Below are 18,216 nucleotides of genomic sequence, written 5' to 3' on the forward strand. Positions count from 1 at the left end.
GATACTCAGAGTTCCCTGTATAACTCAGCCTGCAGCCTTGTGCCTTTATATGGTCACAGAACAACCCCTCAGTGACTTCTAATATCCTTATCATTTACAGTAGGGGGTACATTATCCCTTATAATACATGAGTGATACTCAGAGTTCCCTGTATAACTCAGCCTGCAGCCTTGTGCCTTTATATGGTCACAGAACAACCCCTCAGTGACGTCTAATATCCTTATCATTTACAGTAGGGGGTACATTATCCCTTATAATACATGAGTGATACTCAGAGTTAACTCAGCCATGTTCTAATCTGCAGGCATTTGGATAACCATTCTCTGTGGGAGCCCAAGGTCTTTGCTATCCGGTGTTTCAAGATCATCATGTACTCCATACAGGTGGGAACAACTGATTGGTTACTTTGTGTAGTCACATGAGACACAGACATGAGCTTTCTGCATTCTAGTGTCAGTAGATTGTCAGCTTGGTGGTTGAGGGGTTAGTGAATGGGGTAAATATGCCCCATGATACTAGTTCATGAGCATCACTAATCCTCTCTTGGATGTATTTTAGCCCCAGCATTCCCATCTAGTAATCCAGCAGCTCCTGGGACACCTGGACGCAAACAGTAAAAGTGCAGCGACGGTGAGAGCGGGGATCGTGGAAGTGCTGTCGGAGGCGGCTGTTATTGCGGCCAGTGGATCTGTAGGTGGGTATCTCAAGTGATTAAACCCTACACCCTGTGCCATATGCCATTTACTGGTTCTGCATTGCCCCAAACAGTTATGCATTGTTGTTGTGTTAGAGTTATGTATTCATCCATTCAGCACAGAGGGCTACATTTGCTACACTTCTTAGGCCAGGTCTGTGCATCTCCCCTCTGATGGCCTTTGGATGCGGGTTCTGTCTCAGATAGGACAGTAATTCATGAGAAACTAGAGGGATCGCAAGCCAAGTGTGTATCCCATTTACATCCCTCTTGCCCCCGTTTCATACCTCCCAACTGTCCCATTTTTCGCAGGACAGTCCTGATTTTGAGTGCTCAGCACGCAGTCCCGGAATTGTTACTGAAATGTTCCGGCTTTCTCTTTGATCTCCTGCACTGAACAGCCAGAAAAAGATACAAAGTTTCTAACTTAATTGGCTTTTGGCAGAGAGCCCAGAATATGTGGCAGCTGCACTTAGATACATTTGTAACAATTTAAGACAAGCAAAGATACAATTGTAACAATTAACTTTCATAACCTGCCAAGTTTTGTAAAATGAATATGGTAATTAGGGGGTGTGGCCATAAAACAGGAGTATTCAAAAAATATCGCAGCGCACCAATTCTTTTTGTCACTCTTTCTATTTCCAAAACGTTGGGAGGTGTGTCATTTGTGTGCCACCTTGATTCCACTATAACTCCCTGCAACTTACTTACATTTTGGTTAGCATCATTATGACATCACTGACAGTAGGTGCATCCTCCCCCACCTCAGGTCCCACTGTGTTAGAAGTGTTCAACACCCTTCTCCGCCAGCTGCGACTCAGTATCGACTACGAGCTCACCGGCACCTACGACTCCGCCATCAACATCGGCACCAAAATCATCAAGGAGCACGAGGAGAGGATGTTCCAAGAGGCTGTAATCAAGACAATAGGTAATTTTTATTTCTAAATGACACTGTTTACACTGTTGTAATATTGGTGTGTAGGTGCATCTCAGCTCATTTTGCCTGGTCATGTGATTTCAGAAAGAGCCAGCACTTTAGGATGGAACTGCTTTCTGGCAGGCTGTTGTTTCTCCTACTCAATGTAACTGAATGTGGCTCAGTGGGACCTGGATTTTACTATTAGGTGATGTTACTAAGGTGGCAATACACGGGCCGATAAAAGCTGCCGACAGACCGAGTCAATATCTGGCCGAAAGTTGGGCAGATATAGATCGGACATCTGTTCGTTTATGCAGTCCCACGATCCAACGGCCCAACCTCAAGGTGGGCATATCGGGGGAGAGAACCGTTCGCTTGGCGACATCGCCAAACGAGCGCATCTCTCAGTGTATGGCCACCTTAAAGGGCATGTAAAGGCAAAAAAAATAAAACCCCATTTTTACTTTCTTTAATGAAAAAGAAACCTATCTCCAATATACTTTAATTAAAAAATGTGCACCGTTTTTATAAGAAACCTGACTGTATGCAGTGAAATTCTCCCTTCATTTACTGCTGTGGATAGGAATTGTCAGGCGGTCCCTAACTGCTCTGCAGGGAAACAATCATACTTATGAACAGCAGGGGGAGCCCCCACCTTACTTCCCAGCCATGCAGAACTCAAGCAGCTTTGTTTGTTTCCCTGTTTTGATAATATATGACGATCCCTAAGCAGCCCACACCACACTGAGCATGTGCACAGTCTTGGTCTTGCAAAGAGGTATAACAAAATTACAAGATGGCGACCCCCTGTGGCCAACTTTGAAAGCATAAATCATTTGTTTGATTAGACTTGTGATGCAGTAAGTTCATGTTTATGTTTAGTATACAAAATACAGCATTCTATTCTATTTTAGACTTTACTTTCTCTTTAAGGGCAGAGACACACGCTGCAATTCGGGGAGATTAGACGCCCGGCGACAAATCTCCTCTTCCTCGGGGCAACTAATCTCCCTGAACTGCCTCCCACTGGCTAGAATGTGAATCTAGCGGGATGACATTCGAAGCACTTTGTTTTCCGATTTACATTCTAGCCGGCGGAAGGCAGTTCGGGGACATTAGTCACCCCGAAGAAGAGATTTGTCGCTGGGCGTTTAATCTCCCGAATCTGAGCGTGTTCCCTGACCCTATGATCTACCAGGCAGCTGTTATCTTGTGTTAGGGAGCTGCTATCTGGTTACCTTCCCATTGTTCTGTTGTTAGGCTGCTGGGGGGGAAGGGGGGGGGTTGATATCACTTCAACTTGCAGTACAGCAGTAAAAAGTGACTGAAATTTATCAGAGCACAAGTCACATAACTGGGGGCAGCTTGGAAACTAACAATATATCAAGCCCCATGTCAGATTTTAAAATTAAATATACAAAAACCTGTTTGCTCTTTTGAAAAATGGATTTTAGTGCAGAATTCTGCTGGTGCAGCTCTATTAACTGATGTGCTTTGAAAAAAACACGTTTTTCCATGACAGTATCCCTTTAAGAATAATGATTGTGCATGGGGACAATACAACATAATTATATAAGTTAGCCAATGGCAAAAGGCTAATTCAAATTGAGTAAAGGGGAACTCTACCCAAACACTGTATTATGCTTATGATGCAAATATAAATATTCGTCCTGAGTTTCTAGGTTATAGTTATGTGTGAATGTCATTACTATTGACCGCGGTGTCTGTCTGTCTGTCTTTTACTCTTCTCACACTGTTGCAGCATTGTATCAGTAGTCAGCGCTCCTTCAACCAAGACTGTGGGAACTGATTCTGTCTACATTGTTTCTGTGGTCAGTCAAACATAGTTATTTGGGTGGATAAAATATATTTTATTTCCAGCAGGGGGCAACCTTGCCTCATTCTCAAATGGGAACAGGATCATGGCTAATCAAGCTGTATATACTGTACATGATGGACCTGATATATAAATATGTGTGTGTATATAAATGACGATGGCTTACTGTTTGCATTTGCTTTAGGTTCCTTTGCCAGCACCCTGCCAATCTACCAGCGATCAGAAGTTATGCTGTTTATTATGGGGAAAGTGCCGCTGCCCTCGATGCACCACGCCATGGAGATTGGCAAAGCAGGGTGAGTCCACCCACTGCCCATAGGCTCTTTAAATAGATTTATCTGCAGAAAATTACATTTATAATATAGTTGAACTGCAACGCTTCCTTGGTTATTCTTTTATTTGAATCAGTGGCTTTCTCTGAATTTTAGGGAAAACAGGAACCGGTTAACCCAGATCATGCTGCTGAAATCCCTCCTCCAGGTACTGTCTGCCTTGTCTGCTTTCTGGGTGCCAGTGTTGGGTTGGGGTACACAGGGCCCACTGCGTATCCCGGTCAAGGGCCACCACCTCACTGCTCCACCACACTACTACTTATCTACCTACTCCACCATATTGGCTACGAAACGGCCCAACAGGATCAGGACCACCAGGATTATTCCCGGTATCCCAGTGGGCCAATCCGACCCTGTCGTCTGCAGTCAGATGGAGAATGCCAATGTTGTTCAAGGGGAAATAAATATATATTTGAGGAAGTTAGTCTAAAACCAACACAGTTTATTATTCACTCCTGTCCTTTCCCCCTTTTCTTTTTGGAATTTAAACTGCTGCCTCCTGATCAGTTGAAGATTCCCAAGAATAAAGAGGCAAAAGAGAATCAGGCCAATTGCACATTATTTAATGAACAAAGTGCTCAGCTTTCCCTTAAAATGTAGTTTTGATGACATTGGACTAAACCTCTGCAGGTGTCCATGGGCTTCCAGTGCAACAATATGCTGACCGCCCTGCCCAGCTCCTTCCTGGACCCCTTACTCTCCTCCGCTCTAATGGAAGATGCTGAGATCCGGCTCTTTGTCCTAGAAATTCTCATCTGCCTTATCGACCGACACGGGAACAGGCACAAGATCTCCAGCATCAGGTACCCTGCCAGGAGCTGCCATTCAATAACCCATGTCCCAAAAATTGGGGAGCTCAATCCAATAATAAAAAAAAATTATATAAATATATATATATAGAATCCTTCTGCCCAGCCGAACCGAATCTGAATCCTAATTTGCATATGCAAATTAAGGGTGGGGAGGGTAATCAAATGACTTTTTGTTACAAAACATGGAAGTAAAAAAATGTTTTCCCTTTCCCACCCCTAATTGGCATATGCGGGGGTTCGGCTGAATCCAAAATATTCGGTGCATCCCTAGTAGACTTAATCTATGAAGATCCATTATCCAGGTCCCAAGCATTTTGGATAATAGGTCCCATACCTCTATATAGATATATATATATATATATATTTATATACACACCTTGATAAAGAGCCTTGTGCTGGAAACATGTCGTGCTAATAAATAACACTAAGCAGCTAGTCTACCTGTTCCTGCTTATTTAATAATTCAAGATTATATACACACCTAAGTAAGTACCTGGCCGAACCTAATCCTAAACCTAATTTGCATATGTAAATTAGAAGTGGGGCCAGAATTCATGTTACTTTTCGTCACAAAACAAGGAAGTAAAATATTTTTCCTCCACTTTTTCCTTTCCCAGCCCTCATTTACATATGCAAATTAGGATTCGGATTCATTTCAGTATTTTGCCGAAGGATTCGTGGATTCGGAAGAATCTCAAATAGTGGATTCAGTACATCCCTATCAATAACACATGGACATGATGGGAGAGAAGCATTTACCGTAGATTTAGGTTTTAAAGGGGAACGTCTACCCCAAAAATCAAGGATGTTATTCTAAGCATTCTTGTTTGTTCCAGTCTGCACTATTAGTTCCGACTCTTGAAACAGTGTAGCAGAAGCTGTCACTATTCTACCCATGACTTGACATCCCCCAATGCCTTGAATGCTTCTTTACTGGTTAATTATCTGGTCAATCATCTGGTCACTGCTTTATTGTTTAAGAGTGAATCAGCGGGGTAGGGTTCCCCCATAACTTAGATTATTTTGCTGTCTGGCCCCTGAATGAGGTGGGAGTTGCCATGCCAGTTGCCATGCACTCAGCACTGACTAAAGTGTCTTCTGATTAACCGTTACAGCACAGAACCCGACATCGCTGTACTGAAGCTGAAGGTGGACAAGTGCTCCCGGCAGGACACGCTATTTATGAAGAAGGTAAATATACTGTATTGTTGGGTAGAAGTGTTCCCAATGTGAGATAACAGACTCAGTCCCAATTCATCTGCTGCTCCTGAGAATAGGGTTGTGGCAGCTTCTCAGAAGTCAATCTTTTAAAAATTGGATTAAAGACACTGTTCCTGTTCATTATATTTCCAATCTGTGTTTACGGGATGCTGTTAGATATAAAGTAGGAGACCATCATTTAAGGACACAAAAACAAAACGGTCTATTTATTTAGAAACATTAGAAGTAACAATAGGTATTGCTATCTGTCAAGATTGTATATGAAGTTGTAATTGTTCCATTCACATAAATTCAACACTTTCTTACATAAAGATTAAGGCATAGAGGTGAAGCTAATTTTTTTTTGGCCACATTGGTCGTTATTTTATTAATTATTACTAGTTCTTACTAGTTATGGTTAATATATTCTATTTAATGACTCATTTTGAAGTAGGCATGCCAATTTATTGTATGAACTGTTTATGGCTGGATTATTATTAAATTCAGTAAAAAGAAATTGAAAAGAAAGAAAGGAAACAATGGGGGGCTGAGTAGAATCTAGATAGGGCTAGCTGTGTTCTAGACACTGCTGCTAAAATACAACTCCCAGAATTCCAACAGCAGCAGTTGGAGAGGAACAGGACCCATTCCATCCCACAATGCTCTTCTCTCTGCTTTTATCCCCAGCATGCTCAGCATCTGTACCGACACATCTACCTGAGCTGCAACGAGCCGAGCAACATTCAGACTCATTACGAGGCCCTTTATTTCCTTCTGGTCATTATCAGCATTGAGTTGGCCAATGAGGAGGTGGTGGTGGATCTCATCCGCCTGGTATTGGGGGTGCAGGTAAATATAAAGGATTGTGTAGATTGGGCATCATGTCTCCATGTTCCTGTCTCTACTGTGCTGCCTGTGCCTCTGGATATATATCTCTGTATATAAAATAAATGACATTTTCTCTTTTCTGTTCCAGGAGATGGCTCTGAACAATGAGGACAACCTCCCTGCAAATTGTCTATCTGCCATGCATGCCCTCTGTGCCGCCTATCTCAGTCTGATCAGCAACCTGACCACTGTACCCGCCTTCTGCCAGCACGTTCACGAGGTCTGTACTCCCCTATGCAGTTTGCCTGTTATAATAAAATGCTTGGGCCCAAGAGTAAAACACTTTAGGTGCCATCTCAGACGGGTCTTTCTTAATCTTGACCAACCAGAGCACAACCACCAGTGAGTTTAGCAACAGACAGCCTGCTGATGACACAGGAAGGCTTATTTTATTATGGGGTGCAGTGTGTGACCCCTCTGCATGGCTAAACACCCTCCAATAAACTCTGTAGGTGAGATCACAAAAGCAACATCCCATCAGTCAGTGGTTAGTAACTTACAGTAAATAGTAAGGCACACTTATTACCTGGAGACAGTGGTCACCTAGAGGCAGACTGGGTAAATTGTATAGAATTCGGCATCCCCTACTGGATGAGTGCTGTACTGCAAAGCCTATGGTTTATTAGAAGACCCTAAGGATAGAACTACTACACAAGCGATTTTACCTGCGATAGCACCCGTTCCCTTGAAGACACAACATGCAGCTAGGCTAATGGCTTAACTAGGGCTCGTATAAGTATGGAGTATGTGTGGTTACTATATCTGGGGCAGAAAGAGGCCTGACACCGACCGATTGAGAAATATTTGACTTTCACATTAATTACCTCTTTAAATACACACCTGACCTCCACCCAATCCATTCATTCCCACTGCGAAATCAGCTCCATTCATCGGATTATTCACAGAATGCTCTTTGGGTTTCAGTATTAGAAAAATGTCTATTTTCTTTAACCCAGGTGATAGAAACACGGCAGAAAGAGGCTCCGTATTTACTCCCAGAAGATATATTCACTGAAAAACCACGGTAAGAGTCCCTGACTGCAGTTAATGCTGACACAATTACAGCTTTCTTTATCTCAGCTGCCATAAAGCAGGACAGGACTGCTGCTTACAACGGGGATCAGATAGGATCTGTGCAGCCACTGGGACAGAATGTTCTGTTATACAGATAGATAGAATCTCAGCTGCCATAAAGCAGGACAGGACTGCTGCTTACAATGGGGATCAGATAGGATCTGTGCAGCCACTGGGACAGAATGTTCTGTTATACAGATAGCTAGAATCTCAGCTGCCATAAAGCAGGACAGGACTGCTGCTTACAACGGGGATCAGATAGGATCTGTGCAGCCACTGGGACAGAATGTTCTGTTATACAGATAGATAGAATCTCAGCTGCCATAAAGCAGGACAGGACTGCTGCTTACAATGGGGATCAGATAGGATCTGTGCAGCCACTGGGACAGAATGTTCTGTTATACAGATAGCTAGAATCTCAGCTGCCATAAAGCAGGACAGGACTGCTGCTTACAACGGGGATCAGATAGGATCTGTGCAGCCACTGGGACAGAATGTTCTGTTATACAGATAGATAGAATCTCAGCTGCCATAAAGCAGGACAGGACTGCTGCTTACAATGGGGATCAGATAGGATCTGTGCAGCCACTGGGACACAATGTTCTGTTATACAGATAGCCAGACAAGATGCCTGTTTTTGATGATAATGCTCTTTATAGTTCGTTATCTGCATTTTGCTTTATAGTAGAGATAATGCAGAAGAATTGCAGTTGTATGGTGAATGGTTAATAGAAGGCAGAACAGTGAGTGCAGTTGGACAACAAACAAGCTGACTGATTCATTCCGTTCCTATTGAGCACAGATAAAGCAATAGTCAGTAATGATTCAGATGCTTTTACAGAAGGATCCGCCGCCCACTCCTCCATTTGTCCCGCAGCTGCGAGATTTTATCCTCCTGCTCTTCGTATAAACTTATGGTGCAATACGGCAGCATTCCTCCACATCCCATATCACTTTTCATTTCTTTTAGCTGCCAAATTATACCTGTATATATAGCAGCTTCCATCCATGTATACCAATACAGAAAGAAGGGATGTTTTGTGCATGCAATGATATTGATATGAAGCTATATGGCAGCTCCCCTCTTTACATATAGGGAGAATGTGCTCCAGTTTTTTTTTGCATATACAGTAAAGATTGGTTTCTATAGGATTTTCTCATTTTTGATTATGTTGAATTCCACTGTAGGTGGTCTAACAGCATGGATCGCATAGAAACACAATTGCTTTTCCTTCAGAGCAAGATCAGTGAAGTGCTGGGAGGCAGCGGGTATAATTCGGACAAGCTGAGCACCCCATATGTACCCCAGCTAACAGGTAAGGAACCCCCCGTGCCTGTATGTGCTCAAAGCTGGTTGGGTGTGTAGCGCTATAATAAACTGACTTTACTGTGGTCAGTTTAAGATACTTTCAGTGTGGGGTAATACCACAAATGAGGCCCTCTCTCTCTCTCTCTCAGGGGTAAGCCCTCGCAACGAGGTGGAGGCAGGGTGTAGTGCAACTGTAACCAGGTGCAATCGCACAATAAATGGGCGCCAGTAGTTCTTTAATGCTTAACCAGAACCATATATTTATTTAACATAGCACATATCCACAATGGAGCTTAGAACAGAGATAGCATAAAGGAAGCAAATACTCACAGACCATGCATGGGCTTGGATCCCTACAGGCAAGGGTTCATGTCAGCAGAGGTAGCAGTAATGTAGATGGTACAACCAGTTTTCAGGATCTCTATAAGTGGCAGCAAGGGAAATTCCTATCATCCCTAGTCTCAACACTTTGTCCCTACTTTTGGGCTAAACTATCTATCACTCCTAGAGTGATCTATGACAGAGTACTGCTAATCTCATTACTAGGGCCAACACTCCTAGGGACCACTACCCATTCCCTTCCAGCCTGCAGGGTTGGGCTAAAGTAATGGACCCAGACCTCATGGTTCCCCCACCTTTATACTACCACACAGTGCCATCTAGTGTACACTGTGAGAACTACAGGGGTTGCATAAGCACAAGGTCCCCATCAGGACCCACTTAGGCGTCCATATTACTACGGATGTGCCTGTCAAAAAAGTGTAAGGATGTCTAAATTTACACATCCCTACAGGTGCAAGAGCCACTGACAGAATGATCCTTCTCATTGGACTGTTTTTAGGAACAGTAAAGAAGGAAAGCTGCAGAAGCAGGTTATTGCCAATAGATTAGCCACAATAGTACAAGCTATAACACTATATTTATTCTGCAGAATGCTTTACCATACCTGAGTAATCAGCTCTAGACAGCTCTTGGTGTGACATCACTTCCCGCCTGAGTCTCTCCCTGCTCACTCATAGCTCTGGGCTCAGATTACAGCAGAGAAGGGAGGGGAGAGAGGAGAAAACTGAGCATGCTCAAGCCCAAGCCCTGGAGGTATAAACTGAAAACAGGAAGTCTGATACAGAAGCCCATGAGTACACAATAGAAGGAAAGAAATCTGCTGTTTCTTTTGACACTGACTCAGAGCAGCATTACTTTGAGGGTTTACTGATGTATTTATATAGACCTTTCTGATAAAAGCTTACTTACTTTTAGCTTTTCCTTCTCCTTGAAGACAGACATGTGGACAGGGTATCACAGAATAGGGGTTTTCAGCACTCAGCAGAGCCCACCGAAGAGGCACAAGAATTAGTGGCAGGATGGCATTGAGCCCAATGACCTGTGGCTTCAGTGGGCACAATATGGCTAACAGGGGGCCAGCGCTGGTTCTGTGATCACTAGAATCTCATCCCCTTCTCTCTCTCTCTGTTTAACCCAAGATGAAGATCGCTTATCAAAGAGGAAAAGTATTGGTGAAACCATCTCTCTGCAGGTTGAGGTGGAGTCGAGAAACAGCCCCGAGAAAGAGGAGGTAATGTCTCTAATACACTGGCCAATACTCCAGAATGGGCTGATACTATATGAATGGGCCGATACCATATGAATGAGCCGATATCATATGAATGGGCCGATACCATATAAATGGGCCGATACCATATAAATGGGCCGATACCATATAAATGGGCCGATACCATATGATCAGGCTGATACCATATGAATTTGTGCTGTGTAAAGTCATCTGGGGGTTCTTCATGTTTGATAAATCTTCCCCTTAGCCATTAGATTCCTTATTGTCTCATTGTCATTGAATTGTTTTACAGCCCCCACAGCTTTCAGTTTCCCCCATCTACATTAATGAGTAAATGATGTGTATGAATACAAAGGACATTAATTATATATGATGTGCCAAGGACATACAATCTCTAGCTCAGCTGAACGTTATTGGTTAATACCCCAGTGATATATAACATGACCCTATTCATTATCTCTATATCTCCCATTTTTCATTTGTCTATAGAAAGCACCTGCAGAAGAGATCACATTTGAGACTCTGAAGAAAGCAATTGGTGAGTGTCTCTGCATTATGGATATAATTGGGTTGTAGCTACACTTATAGCAAGTTCTGTCTGATCCCCATTGTAAGCAGCAGTCCTGTCCTGCTTTATGGCAGCTGAGATTCTAGCTATCTGTATAACAGAACATTCTGTCCCAGTGGCTGCACAGATCCTATATGATCCCCATTGTAAGCAACAGTCGTTCCTTGCTTTATGGCAGCTGAGATTCTAGCTATCTGTATAACAGAACATTCTGTCCCAGTGGCTGCACAGATCCTATCTGATCCCCATTGTAAGCAGCAGTCCTGTCCTGCTTTATGGCAGCTGAGATTCTAGCTATCTGTGTAACAGAAATTCTAGCTGTATTTTCAGTGTCGGACTGGGCCGGCGGGACACCGGGAAAAACCCCGGTGGGCCCGGGCTCTTGTGGGCCCCGCCGGCCCAGATCCGCTACTTAGTGGGGCGGCCCGACCCCACTTTGTTCGGGGTCGCGGAAGAATAAAATATCTGCGCATGCGCACAAACGCGGCACCGCGCGCTTGCGCACTAGCTCACCTGCAGCATTCCGGAGCGGCAGCAGCGGCCGGAGGGGGGCCCTGGGGCAATAGCCACGCCTCCCAGTCCGACCCTGTGTATTTTTAGTTTATTTTAATGTGAGTTCCCCCTTTCCCCTTGTGTTGCAAACTATTAGTTGACAGTGTGGCTGTGGAAGAGCAGGAACGAGAGAGGAGGCGTCAGGTGGTGGAAAAGTTCCAGAAAGCTCCATTTGAAGAAATCGCAGCCCATTGTGGTGCCAGGGTAAGTAAAACTCCACTGAACATGTTAATGGAGCAATTTAAGGTACATAGGATCCCTTATCCGGAAACCCGATATCCAGAATGCTCCGAATTACGGAATGGCCGTCTCCCATAGACTCCATTTTATCAAAATAATCCAAATTTTTAAAAACAATGTCCTTTTTCTCTGTAATAACAAAACAGTCGCTTGTACTTGATCCCAACTAAGATATAATTAATCCTTATTGGAAGCAAAACCAGCCTATTGGGTTTATTTAATGTTTAAATGAATTTCTAGTAGACTAAAGGCATGAAGACCCAAATTACGGAAAGATCCATTATCCGGAAAACCCCAGGTCCCGAGCATTCTGGATAACAGGTCCCATACCTGTACAAGGTACTGAGCTCTGTACCTGGAGGACTATACCTGGCTGTAATAATGCTAATATAGCAGTTCTATATGTGTGTAATTATCCCCCAATACTTCCCTTACTCATAAATGTACTTTTTTTTTAAAGGCAACATTACTACAGAGTAAACTCAACCAAATCTTTGAGCTGACTATTCGGTAAGTGTCCATATTCCCATAGAGCAGGGATCCCCAACCTTTTGAACCTGTGAGCAACATTCAGAAGTAAAAGTAGTTGGGGAGCAACACAAGCATGAAAAATGTTCTTGGGGTGCCAAAGAAGTGCTGTGATTGGCCATTTGGTAGCCCCTATGTGGATTGTCAACCTACATTGAGACTCTGTTGGGCAGTACACCTGGTTTTTATACAACCAAAACTTGCCTCCAAGGCTGGCATTCAAAAATAATCACCTGCTTTGAGGCCACTGGGAGCAACATCCAATGGGTTGGAGAGCAACATGTTACTCACGAGCTACTGGTTGGGGATCACTGCCATAGAGTGATGTTTAGTGATTCAGACTAAGGGTTTTGGGGCTCCTGTATCATTCTAAATAAGTGCCAAATTCTGGTTGTTGGAGACATTCCACCTCTTTTAGAGATGCTGTCAGTATGTCCTGTTACCAGGGCCAGAATGGGCCATCAGGGGCCCCAGGCTCCTTTTAAGGATTTTAAAGGGGTTGTTCACCTTTAAATAAATTTTTAGTATGATGTAGAGAGTGATATTCTGAGACAATTTGTAATTGGTTTTCATTTTTTATTATTTGTTATTTACAGTTATTTAGCTTTTTATTCAGCAGCTCTCCAGTTTGTAATTTCATCAGTCTGGTTGCTAGAGTCCAAATTCCCCTAGCAACTAAGAGTAAGAGACTGGAATATGAATAGGAGAGGCCCGAATAGAAAGAGGAGCAGTAAAAAGCAGCAATGGCAATAAATTACAGAGCATTTGTTTTTTAGATGGGATCAGTGACCCCCATTTGAAAGCTGGAAAGAGTCAAAAGAAGAAGGCAAATAATTCAAAAACAATAAAAATAAAAAAATGAAGAAGTGAAAAGTTGCTTAGAATTAGCCAATGTATAACTTACTAAAAGTTAACTTAAAGGTGAACCACCCCTTTAAGTGAGACTAAAGAGGAAGCTTGCTCTCTATAAGGATATTATAAGTCACCCAGGAGTTTCATGGCCATATAAAGGTACAAGGTCGAACGTGACTTCTAATATCCTCATATTTTCCAACAAGGGGTACTTTATTTATTATAATACACAAGTTTCAGTGAGTCATGTGACAGAAATTACATCACTACTCACCGTTTATAACTGATGACATCACTAGTCACCGTTTATAACTGATGACATCACTAGTCACCGTTTATAAGGATATAATTGACAAGATATTCATGGCTTTTGTGTATTATATAGTGAATAAAATACCAACTCTTGTAAAATATAAGGATATTATAAGTTACCGAGGAGTTTCATGACCATATAAAAGTACGAGGCTGAAGGCCGAGTGTTTTTATACAGGTCATGGAACTCAGAGGTAACTTATAATATCCTTATATTTTGCAACTGGGGGTACTTTATTTATTATAATACACACGTTTCAGTGAGTCATGTGACAGAAATGACATCAGAACTCACCGTTTATAACTGATGACATCAGAACTCACAGTTTATAAGGATATCATTTACAAGATATTCATGGCTTTTGTGTATTATAAGCAAATATATAGGATATTCATGGCTCTTGTGTATTATATTTGTATAATACAATACATCCTTCTGCACATCAGCCCCAAATCACCAGCGTCATTTTTTGCAGGCCGCCCCCCAGCCCTTCTGGTACGATTACGGCGGCGTATGGACAGTCTCAGAATCACTCCATCCCTGTGTATGAAATGAAGTTCCCGGATCTGTGCGTCTACTGACAGGCGGAGTCAACTGGCGACTAAGCGCAAGGACTTTTCACGTATGGCAGCATGGCAGCGGCGGTACCGGGGTACAGACACCCCACACCTCTTCCCTTTGCCTCTTCCACACTAACACAATTCGTCAGGAGACACGGCCGTTCTCTCTTTATAGCACCCTTGTATTATAGCACCTTGTATTATAGCACCTTGTATTTCTCCCATGAGTCGTAGTGTACAGCTGGAAATATTTCCCAAATGTGGGTACAGTTCCTAATTGTCCTGGAGCGAGCCTCCTGCATCGTATGGATCTGGTAACTAGCGAGCACCCCCACCTCACTAACTAACATGGATAGAACCCATATACAATATTTACCTGCCTATAACTCCTCATAGATCCAGATCCATCGATTCTCCCACAGAACCTTGCAGCTGCTCTTGCTATACATTGATTAAACACATTATGAGGTTCACAAGACCCCTTTGCTCGTATCAAGCCTGTACCCTAAGAACAAGCAGTAGGCTGTATCTTTGATATGTTGATGTTAGTATCCCTATGTGTATCATTTCCAGGTGCATTACAATACCCTACTGAGGGGGGCGCTATTTCACATGCCATTAGTTTTATTCCTTGCTCTACCTTTATGGCCAGTAGGGGAGCTGTTGTTACTGCTGTTCATGGAGAATGCTTTATCTCAGGCAAGGCATATGGCAGCACCCTAAATATGTAGAGACTGGATGGAAATACTTGGGCCATGTTTGGGGCCAGCTGGGGATACCAAACTGCTGCCCTAACTCCATAAACACAAGTATAATACTGTATACTTTTTTTTCTAAATTCTTTCAGCTTTTCAGTTGATCTAAATTATCCATTTTATAGGAGTACAGGTATCCGAACCTGCTATCCAGAATGCTCGGGACCTGGGGTTTTCCCGGATAACAGATGTTTCCATAATTTGGATCTTCATTAGAAAATCAATTAAGCATGAAAAAAACCCAATAGGCTCCAATAAGGATTAATTATATCATAGTTGGGATAAAGTTCAAGTTACTGTTTTATTATTACACAGAAAAAGGAAATCATTTTAAAAAATGTGGATAATTTGGATAAAACAGAGTCTATGGGAGACAGCCTTTCTGCAATTCGGAACTTTCTGTATAACGGGTTTCCGCATAACGGATCCCATACCTGTATTGGATAATTAGAATTTCTCTTCTGCCTTTTTTGCAGCCATTTGATGGGATCAGTGACCCTGGCAACCAAGAGACCCTGATGTGTTTTGTTATTTTTATTTATTGTGGATTTATAGTTCATAACTGCTTACTGGTTGCTAAGGTAAATAGCCCCTAGCAACTAGCAAGTTAACAGTGACAATTTCAAGACTAAGAGTGGCAGACATTTACAAAACATTTTTTAAAAATGAAGACCAACTGCAAACTGCCTAAAAATTCTATTCCAAAATTCTATGCCGTACTGAAAATTAATATTAAAGGGGTGGTTAACCTTCAAGATAACTTTTAGTAAGTTCTAGAATGACTAATTCTAAGCAACACTAAGATTGGTCTGTATTTATTTTTTAATTATTTGCCTTCTTTTGACTTCAAATGGGGGTCAGTGACCCAACCTAAAAAAGGCTCTGTAAGGCCACACGTGTATTGTTATTGCTACTTTTTATTACTCATCTTTCTATTCAGGCCTCTCCTATTCATATCCCAGTCTCTTTTTCAAATCAATGCATGGTTGCTAGGGGAATTTGGAACCTAGCAACCAAATTGCTGAAATTGCAAACCGGAGAACTGCTGATGCTGAATAAAAAGCTAAATAACTCAAAATAATAAAAAATGAAAAACAATTGGAAATTGTCTCAGAATATCACTCTCAACATCATACTTAAGGTTAATGTTAAGGTGAACGACCCCTTTGAGATCTATTAATTTTTTTGTCTAAACATATTACCCCTTTAATAGAAAGGCCAGATTGTTTCCTATGTGACTTCTGTATAGGGCAGTGATTGTGTCCATATAATAGGTATATATATATATATATAATAAGCGCTGTGGCCTTGGGAAGCAGACACACAATGTTCCGGTAGGGAGAATGGTCAGTAAGGGTGTAAGTGCATTTTGTGCGGATGGAGTGACGGACACAAGACGTCTGTATAGAAAGTCTTTGTTCCCCCCATACAAATGGACGTCTGACGTATTATCCACACACACACAAAGGCCCATATCATTAATAAAGGAATGGATCTGCCGGGGCCTCAGCTGCCTCAGGCACTACAAGATCCTCGGCTGTATGAAAGCAATTGGGTGGCAAATGGATTTCAGCAACACAAAAATAATGTTATGGAAGTATCAATAACGGGGGAATAATCCCAACTCTGATATTCCACAGCTCAATGTAAATCAATTGCACTTCTACTAATGGCACAAACATTAATTCCATTGACTCCCAATCCTCTGACTATTCTATTACTGCTCTGCATCTATTTCTTTCTATGTAGCACCCAGTCTAGAATAGTGAGCCATAATGCAGGGAGTAAGGACTGGGCTTCTTTGCACCCTACACCCACCAACATTCTGAATGACGGACAAGTTAAGGGGGGAATGGGTGGACACCTACATGCCTCCAATAGCCTTCTTAATATGGCAGAGTCCTGCACAGGTCTATTATTTGGAAACTTGTACCTCCAACGCGCAATTTGATCCGCATGTTCCCGCTACCCGACCCGCAATAGGCCAACTAACCTTCCGACCCATGGGGACATGCAAAACCAGAAGTGACGTCACCTTTGTCCAGAAGTGACGTCACTCCGGTACCGAATGTTCACAAAAAAAATATAAAAACTAGAATAACCACAAGGGAGGGTGGGAGGGATCAATCCCGCACCTTTTGTTGGGTACTCAGCCGGGTTACTCGCAGCCTGCCCGCACGGCCAAGGAATTGGGGACTTTTTGCCTGAAACACGGTATTACGGTATTACAGGGGTACCGAGCCAATGCAGGACTCTATAATATGGTGCTCCCGCATGCCGTATTCATTGGCACAGGTCCTCAGGGCTCCATTCTGGATATGAAATTCAAGGTGCATAAGCTGGGAACAGGGTGCAAAGTGTAGAAAACGCAACATTTGTGTTAAAGGACAAGGAAAGTCTAAAATAGAATAAGGCTAGAAATGCTGTATTTTGTATACTAAACATAAGCATGAACTGACTGCACCACAAGCCTAATCAAACAAATGATTTATGCTTTCAAAGTTGGCCACAGGGGGTCACCATCTTGTAACTTTGTTATACATCTTTGCAAGACTAAGACTGTGCACATGCTCAGTGTGGTCTGGGCTGCTTAGGGATCGTCATAAACAAAGCAGCTTGAGTTCTGCATGGCTGGGACGTTAGAGGAGGGCTCCCCCTGCTGTTCATAAGTATGATTGTTTCCCTGCAGAGCAGTTAGGGACCGTCTGACAATTCCTATCCACAGCAGTAAATGAAGGGAGAATTTCACTGCATACAGTCAGGTTTCTTATAAAAACGGTACACATTTTTTAATTAAAGTATATTGGAGAAAGGTTTCTTTTTCATTAAAGAAAGTAAAAATGGGATTTTATTTTTTTGCCTTTCCTTGTCCTTTAAAGCAAAGAACCAAGCCAAGTATTTGCTGACATCTTCTGTAGCTCCTGGCCTCATACATTTTCCTGCTCGTGGGCCAAGCCCCATCTCAAATCAGATCAGTATAGGCAGCACCTTCCAACAGGACCTCAAAACCATTCTAAGCTTCCACTATTCCAATGTATATAATATAAATAGGTACCCCAACCCTTTAAGTGCATGTTGTGTGGGTGTTATGTAAAGGGTAGATAATGCACCTCCAGCAAGTCGGGCACTTGCAGTCCGGGGCCCAGGTAAGAAGAACCTAGAGCATCTAGCCAATCAGGGAGTGCCATTGTGTGTGTTTGTGTCAAA

The 18,216-nt window shown here is 42.6% G+C and overlaps 1 protein-coding gene across 3 annotated transcripts in view; it reads left to right on the forward strand.

The window, feature by feature from the left end:
* The window catches only part of efr3b.L (EFR3 homolog B L homeolog), a 101,512-nt gene extending 86,643 nt beyond the window's left edge, over positions 1 to 14,869 (forward strand). For all 3 annotated transcript variants that reach the window (XM_018264120.2, XM_041563616.1, XM_041563617.1), the window contains 16 exons: positions 305 to 383; positions 559 to 694; positions 1,467 to 1,628; positions 3,641 to 3,752; positions 3,885 to 3,936; positions 4,419 to 4,591; positions 5,716 to 5,791; positions 6,488 to 6,649; positions 6,777 to 6,908; positions 7,645 to 7,712; positions 8,951 to 9,078; positions 10,553 to 10,644; positions 11,131 to 11,179; positions 11,859 to 11,965; positions 12,462 to 12,511; positions 14,170 to 14,869. In XM_018264120.2, the coding sequence (XP_018119609.2) occupies positions 305 to 383; positions 559 to 694; positions 1,467 to 1,628; positions 3,641 to 3,752; positions 3,885 to 3,936; positions 4,419 to 4,591; positions 5,716 to 5,791; positions 6,488 to 6,649; positions 6,777 to 6,908; positions 7,645 to 7,712; positions 8,951 to 9,078; positions 10,553 to 10,644; positions 11,131 to 11,179; positions 11,859 to 11,965; positions 12,462 to 12,511; positions 14,170 to 14,275 (1,684 nt within the window). In that variant the 3' untranslated portion in view covers positions 14,276 to 14,869. The remainder of the gene's footprint in view (positions 1 to 304; positions 384 to 558; positions 695 to 1,466; positions 1,629 to 3,640; positions 3,753 to 3,884; positions 3,937 to 4,418; positions 4,592 to 5,715; positions 5,792 to 6,487; positions 6,650 to 6,776; positions 6,909 to 7,644; positions 7,713 to 8,950; positions 9,079 to 10,552; positions 10,645 to 11,130; positions 11,180 to 11,858; positions 11,966 to 12,461; positions 12,512 to 14,169) is intronic.
* The last annotated feature ends 3,347 nt before the right edge of the window (positions 14,870 to 18,216 follow it).

Source organism: Xenopus laevis, chromosome 5L, assembly GCF_017654675.1.
Source record: "Xenopus laevis strain J_2021 chromosome 5L, Xenopus_laevis_v10.1, whole genome shotgun sequence".
NCBI classification, from domain to species: Eukaryota; Metazoa; Chordata; class Amphibia; order Anura; family Pipidae; genus Xenopus; species Xenopus laevis.